This window comes from Oncorhynchus tshawytscha, linkage group LG09 (genome assembly GCF_018296145.1).
Source record: "Oncorhynchus tshawytscha isolate Ot180627B linkage group LG09, Otsh_v2.0, whole genome shotgun sequence".
NCBI lineage: Eukaryota > Metazoa > Chordata > Actinopteri > Salmoniformes > Salmonidae > Oncorhynchus > Oncorhynchus tshawytscha.
In genome coordinates, this window is record NC_056437.1 from 54,801,447 (window position 1) to 54,809,142 (window position 7,696).

The 7,696-nt window shown below is 46.7% G+C and overlaps 1 protein-coding gene across 1 annotated transcript; it reads right to left on the bottom strand.

Moving 5' to 3' along the window:
* Positions 1 to 5,418: 5,418 nt before the first annotated feature.
* LOC112259387 (non-histone chromosomal protein HMG-14A-like) lies at positions 5,419 to 5,992 on the bottom strand. Its single transcript, XM_042327921.1, has one exon. The coding sequence runs from the start codon at positions 5,868 to 5,870 to the stop codon at positions 5,619 to 5,621; it is 252 nt and encodes an 83-aa protein (XP_042183855.1). The 5' UTR covers positions 5,871 to 5,992; the 3' UTR covers positions 5,419 to 5,618.
* Positions 5,993 to 7,696: the final 1,704 nt, after the last annotated feature.

The window sequence follows — 7,696 nt, forward strand, 5'->3', positions numbered from 1 at the left end:
CAGGATAGCCCTAGCAGGGACCCAGCACCTCTCCTCCGGGCCATAACCCTCCCAGTCAACCAAGCACTAGAATCCACTGCCGGAGGTCGAACCTTCAGGAGACGCCTCACCGTGTACGCTGGTTGGCCGTCAATCAGACGGAGGAGAGAGGTGGGCCTGGAAACAGGAGACCAAGGGCTGTGAGACATGGGTTTGATTCTAGACACATAAAAATTGGGATGTGAGTACGGGGCAACAGAACACGAACAGCAGAGGGGCTAATTGCCTTAGAGATGGGGAAAGGGCCGATAAACCGGGAGGAAAGTTTGCAGGACTCCACCCGGAGGGGCAGATCCCGGGTGGAGAGGCATACCTTCTGCCCGAGACGATACGGGGGAGCCGGGGTCCAGTGGCAGTCCGCTTGTCGTCGATACCTGGAGGTGGTCTTGAGAAGGGCCGACCGGGCTCTCTTTCAGGTACGACGACAGTGGCGGATAAACATCTGGGACGAAGGTATGCCGACCTCTTCCTCTTGCTTGGGGAAGAGCGGGGTCTGTTAACCCAGGGAACATTCAAAGGGCGAGAGACCCGTGGGAGAGCAAGGAAGGGTGTTGCGGGCGCATTCGACCCACGCTAGTTTCTGGCTCCAGGTGGTGGGGTTGGTGGAGACCAGGCAGCAAAGAGTCATCTCCAGGTCTTGGTTAGCTGTTGGACTGGGGGTGGAACCCGGAGGACAGGCTGGCAGATGACCCAATGAGTGTGCAGAACGCCTTCCAGAACCAGGAAGAGAACTGAGCACCCCGGTCGGAGACCATGTCCAATGGGAGTCCATGGATTCAGAAGACATGCTACACCATGAGCTGGGCTGTGACTTTGGCCAGGGGTAGCTTGGGGAGAGGAAGTGGCTGGCGGTGTTGCCATCTGACGAGGCACGTGACAAAGTCCAGGGATATGTGAGTCCAGGGATGGTGAGGGACAGGCAGCTGGAGCTTGCAGAGGAGTCTTGATCTGCGCATAGATTGTGCATTTGGTGACTAACGCGGAGACGTCAGGAACCATGATAGGCCACCAAAAGCGTTGTTACACAAAGGCCAGGGTGGAACGGGAGCCCGGGTGGCAGGCAAGCCTGGAGGAGTGTGCCCGCTTCAGGACCGAGGAGCGAACAGCATCAGGAACAACATCCGGCTATCTGGGCCCTCCCTGGGTTCGGCTGGGAACTCTGTGCCTCACAAACCTTTTTCCCTATTCACCAGCTGAGTGCCGTCGCCCGGCACAAGGTGGGAAGGATGGTTCAAATTCAGGGGTTGTAGCTGTGGGGCTTTTGCGGCATGACAGCGCATCCGGCTTGACATTCTTGGATCCCGGTCGGTATGAGAGGGAGAAGTTGAACCGGGTGAAACGCAGTGCCCACCTAGCTTGACTGGAATTGAGACGCTTGGCAGTGAGGAGATACTCCAGGTTCTTGTGATCGATCCACACAATGAATGGATGTTCCATCCCCTCCAGCCAGTGCCTCCACTCCACCAACGCCATCTTCACTGAGAGAAGCTCACGATTCTCCACATCGTAGTTCATCCCAGTGGCGTTGAGGCGATGGGAGAAGAAGGTGCAGGGATGTAACTTGAGGTCCAGGGCAGAATGCTGGGACAGGACAGCCCCCACTCCGACATCTGAAGCATCGGCCTCCACCACAAACTGGCGGGACAGGTCAAGATGAACCAAGATGTGAGCTGTGGTGAAACGGTGTTTGAGATCCCAGAACGCCCGGTCAGCAGCTGGGGACCACGTGAACGGAACCTTGGGAGAGGTGAGTCCAGGCAGGGGGGAAGCCAGGCTGCTGTAACCCTGGATAAAGTGGCGATAAAAGTTGGCGAATCCGCTCTCACCTTCCCGGGATCCATCTGTACACTCCCTGCAGCGATGATGTAACCCAGGAAGAGTATGGTGGAGCGATGGAATTTGCACTTCTCTGCTTTCACAAAAAGGTTCTCCAGTAGGCATTGGAGAATGTCGGATGCGGAGCACGTGTTCTTGGGCGAAGCGGGAGAAGATGAGGATGACGTCGAGGTAGACGAAGATCAACATGTCAATACTCGTAGTGACCGCTGGCCTTGTTGAAGGCCATCTTCCAATCATCCCCTTCCCGTATCAGCACCAGGTGGTAGGAGTTCTGTAGGTCCAGCTTGGAGAACACGGTGGCCCCCTGGAGCGGCTTGAAGGCCGAGGAGATGATGGTAGCGGGTAACGGGTAGCGGTTCTTCACCATGATGTCGTTGAGGCCCTGGTAGTCGCTGCACGGGAGCAGGGTTTTGTCTTTCTTCTCCACAAAGAAGAACCCTGCACCGGCGGGGGAGGCAGAAGGATGAATGAACCCTGCAGCTAGAGTGTCCTCTATGTAGGTCTCCATAGCCTTGGTCTCCAGACCCTACAGAGAGTTCAGTCGTCCCCGGGGTGGAGTGGTGCCAGGGAGAAGGTCAATCCTGCAGTCATAGGGTCGGTGCGGTGGAAGCGATGAGGCCCGGGCCTTACTGAACACCCCCCAGAGGTCCTGGTACTCCGCGGGAATGGTGGAGAGGTCCAGAGCAACTTCAAAGCCCCAGGGAAGATGTCCCGGGGCAGGCTGTGCTGACTTTAGGCAATGAGCATGGCAGAATGGACTCCAGCCCATGATGGCACCAGCAGACTAGTCAATAAGGGGATTGTGTCTCTGGAGCGAAAATAATCCCAATTACCACGGAAACCTGAAGAGACTTAATGAGCCGGAATTGTATTGTCTCGCTGTGGTTCCCTGACACACGTAGGTTGATGGGGGTGGTATTGTGGGTGACCCGGCCTATAGAGTGCCCGTCGAACGCCAGGGTAGTGTCGATAGAGCACTCATCGGCCCCAGAGTCGATGAGTATCCGTTGAGATTTAGACTGGTTTCCCCACAGCAAAATGGCACGAAAAGGGGTGCAAGCAAGGGGAGAGGAAAAGTTATCGTATGGCCCACCAGAGTACTCGCTCCTACCAGTGACCCTGGTCTATTAGTGGACAGGTGGAAACGAAATGACCAGTAGTCCCACAATCCATGCAACTCTTAGTGTGAAGCCTGGATAGCCGTTCGGCTGGAGACAGTCTAGCTCTGCCTAGTTGCATTGGCTCGGGAAAAGGTGAATCGGCAGACTTCGGAGACTATCAGGGGAACTCGGGTAGCCTCGGGTTCTCTCGGTAACAGAGCTGTCGGGGACTTCCGGGATGCCTCAGAGGCAAGGTGGAATCCTTGGGCGGGCGCGTGAAATTGAATCTCGTCTCCTTCCTTCGTTCCCGTAGTCGCCCATCGATCCAAATGGTCAAGGTGATGAGCGAGTCGAGATCCGTCAGTAGTTCCCAGTCTGAAAGCTAATTAGCCCTTTACTTCCTCCGATACCCTGTGCAGGAACATGTCGAACAGTGCTTCCGGATTCCAGACACTGTCCGCTGCCAACATGCGGAAATTCACTGCATAGTCTGCCACAGTGCGGGAGTCTTGCCGAAGCTGGAGTAACTTCAGGGCAGCCTCTCTCCAGGACAATAGAGCATCGAAAAATTTCACCTGGAGGGGGGTGGAGACAAGCACAAAGACAGGTGAAACAGATCAGTGTGTGACAAATACACTACAAGTTAGAAATGTCCTGCGTTGCAGGAAAGTTCTCCTGCAACAGGGTGATCAAATTACATAGGTAAATACATGGCCCATGAGAATCCACATTATACTGTCACAACTCAGCCTTACTTGTGTTGTGCCTTTGACACCTCTATCTGAGCGTATTCTGTCCCCATAAGGGACTAAAATGCATTTGAATGGAATATGAATGGAATACAAATCTGGAAAAACCTTTCAGTTCCAAGCTCTCATATAAACTCTCATATTCCCTCATATGCCAGATTGCCTGCACCATTTTTAGTTGGGTGGGCTGGTCAAAATTGCCACACACAAAAATATGAAAAAGGTGACATGTCCGGCGGCCAATCAGCCTGTTAAAGGGATACATCGGGATTTTGGCAATGATGCCCTTTATCTAGTTTCCCAGAGTTAGATGAACTTGTGGATACCATTTGTATGTGTAAATCAATGTATAACATTTTTGACATGCATTTTTCTGGATTTTTGTTATTGTTATTCTGTCTCTCACTGTTCAAATAAACCTTCCATTAAAATTACAGAAGAATCATTTCTTTGTCAGTGGGCAAATGTACAAAATCAGCAGGGGATCAAATACTTTTTTCCCTCACTGTATAATGAGCTTTTGGTTGATCGTTGATTAATGGCTGGCCCCCTACCAAGATGGGCCGGCCTGGTTTTCTGAGGTCGGCAAACTCACATTCAAGGTCAAACACAGCATCAGCAAAGAGACCTGCTCCAACTCCTCATCAGTTAAACAGCCAAGATCATTGATCATAAACAAGAGAAAGAGCACATTTTTACCCCACTCAAAACGTCCTATTTTAAGTGGGGGCTAAAACCATGATATGGTCAAACAGTAAAGTACAATACGCTCATGATTCATGTAATGAACGTGTCTGCACTGCAGCTGTGCCTCTCTGTGGCCTGTTGCTGTGATGAGCGAGCAACTCTCATTCCATGACTTGCTCTAAAGAAAAATTGCGTTCACCATGTATTAACATTTCAAAACGAAAAACACAGCTTTGAAAGCTTCGTCCACTTGTCCCTGTCGAATAGAGAGGGTCTCAGCTTTTTGTAGGCATTTTATTTCTGAAACTTTCAATATTCAGCTCAATAGCAACTATTTTACTACCAAGATATTTGATATTGCTTTCACATACGGAGCGGCGCGCTCGCGCATTTTTGGTCTTCGTGTGTCAAAAAAAGATGCACGTCAAATAACACTTTGACGCGTCATATTACACTCTTTTAAGCTTTTCATTTGACGGGTCAAATAACACAATTTTTTATTTTTTTATTTTATTTTTACAAACACATTTTTATTGGTTTGTTTATACCAATCATGACACAGATACATCTATAAACAAAGAATACAAGAACTGTACACTTGTACTTGATACCTAAAACCCACATGAATACTGCTGGTTTATGTGATAGGGAGGAACCTCCTGATAGGGAGGAACTCCAGTGCTAGGGAACAGGTTTATTAAGCAGAATGGTTAAGAAAAAAATGGCATGAGTACAATAGTTAACATACGGAACACAGCTTACAACATTCTAAAACATTTCTCATTATAAACAATAAAACTGTGTTGCCCCTTGAGGAATTCATCCCCACCACACAATACAGGTTACAAATACCGTCCCTCATATAGCCTATGGAATGTTAGTCTCTCAGGCAAGCTCTCTGTTTTGACCGGATCCTGTAAACAATGTGCTTGCATGTTCTTGATGCAGCAACCTGGCCCATTCCCACCCCCCGGCAAAAATAGAAACCTTTGACATTTACAATAACCGTAATTGTTCCAGAGATGTAAAAATGTGGGATGTGATGAAATCCGTCTCCAAATGTATTTGTTCCATAAAAAAATGTGTTTCTACAATCAAACTACTAAAACACTTGCATTTAGAAAATAGTCAATAAAAATATTCCCCTGAATTGTACAAGAAAGAGGAATAGGGAGCAGTGATAAAAGATGTGGTTTGAGAGATGTTATTCTGCCGCATCTTCTTTCTGTTCAGGTTCTTCTGTGGCTGGTTCCTCTTCGCCATTCTTTGCAGGCGCCTCCTTCTCCTCAGGTGCAGCCTTCTTCACCTCCTTAGCCTTCTTGGGCTTGGGTACTGCCTTCTCCTTCTTTGGCTTGGGCTCTGCCTTTGGAGGGGCTGGTTTATTTACCAATCGCTCAGATCTCCTCTTGGGCTCTGCTGCCTCAGCATCAGTGTTTGCTTTGCTCCTTTTAGGCATGGCTGTTTTGCGTATTTGTTAAAAGAAAAAAAGAGGGCAATGTTCCAAAACGGAGCAAGAAAAATGCTGTTCGGTATAAGATTCAAACAGTACGTTTTATCATAACACAATTCTATTATAGCATGTGTATGCTGAATTTTCAAGACAAGCCGCATCACTACCTACAGTAGCGCTGGAGATCCTGCTGCTTCTGCCAGCCAGCCACATCCCAAGCAGTTGCACTTGATTCATCCTACCTAGGCAAAGCACTGAATAATAATCAAGCATTTGGTAAACATTGATGACAGTTTGGTAACTGGAGGTAGGTTGTCTCTCTACTACGTTGACTTCGGTTTGCAGTATGACAAAGTCGCATATCTTTGCACCAGGCGAAAAGGGTCCATGTCAGGGGATATCTTTACATGACACGTTTTTGATTATCTAGAGAATACAGACCATTAACCAATGCATATTTGGAGTTTTGTGGATATCCACTATATCATTGACAAGTTCTGAATCCAGACGTGTCTTTAAGACCAATTTGATATTGTGATTACTCAGAATATCACACATGGACATTTACTATGGCCGGATATGGACTCATTAGATATCCTGGGGATAAGTGAAATCCTATGTTCTCTCTTCATGTTGATAAATACTGACTGTATACATAGCATATGCGTTTTCTCAGCCTAGCTAACAAGTTAGGAAGCTACATTGAGTCCAGATATAGGTCACCATGGTAAAAAAAATAATGTGTTCTGGCTTGCCTAGTTAAATAAAGGTTAAATCAAATAAAAAATATAGAATATATATATTGGCTGAGGTCCATATCCCAGATCTTGATATGCTTTTTGATATACTAAAAATAAGGATGATTTTTAATGCATTTCTGAGTTTTCAGCATATGCTCAATAATTTCATGCACATACTTTTTGGATTCCCTCCGGATATCATATGGCCGGATATGGACTCATTAGATATCCTGAGATAGGCCTATGTGGACATCTTATTTGCTTTATATGTTGACAAATACTGACATTAGGCCAACATAGTATATTTTATCAGCACATACTATGCATATTCTCTTGGCTGAGGTCCATATCAGGACCTTGATATGCATTTTGATATGCTAAATAGGGACACTTTCTGATGCTTATTTGAGTTTTGAGGACATGCTCAATAATTTGACAAATATTAAATCCATATCATTCTTTCAGGCACTAGGCCTATATTTTTGTATTTTACTTCTGGATAAAGGCACACGCAAACTGCAAGCTAAAAAAAAGCATTAACTTGTAGCCTAGCCACAAGAATTACGTATTTTCTGCCGCAAATGAGTGCATAAACGTAGGCGGTGTGATTGAACTGACAACTAGAGAAACAAAGTAAGAAGCTGTTCAGAAAATATCTCAATTAAGTAAATGCTAAAATTAGTAGCTAATTTTAGATCTGTTTTAATTATCTTAGTAACTTGAATCAATAACTAATTTGTCCAGTAGCAGTAGGGCTAGCTAGCTAGGCTTGATAGGGAGGTAAAAGCTAACTGGTAGCCTAGCTAACAAATAACGGAATTGCCTTTCCTTCAGGGGAAATATTTTTTTACCCCCCTATCAAGCACCCCTGGTGACAGATAATGTTTTAAAACGTTTAGGCGTATTTTATATTACTAGTTAATATAAGCTAACTAGTTAGCTTGCTGACTAACTAACGTAAACTCGTACATCGCCTTGGTCCGTACAATTGCCCTTATTTTAGCGCCCCAAAAACGTAATACTTCCAGATCAACTGTAATGTCAATACCATTGTAAAGCACAATTGCTCCCCTTTCCAACAAAATAAATTAC

Excerpts from the sequence above, each read along its gene's own strand:
- LOC112259387 (XM_042327921.1), bottom strand. The coding sequence starts at position 5,870 with ATGCCTAAAAGGAGCAAAGCAAACACTGATGCTGAGGCAGCAGAGCCC.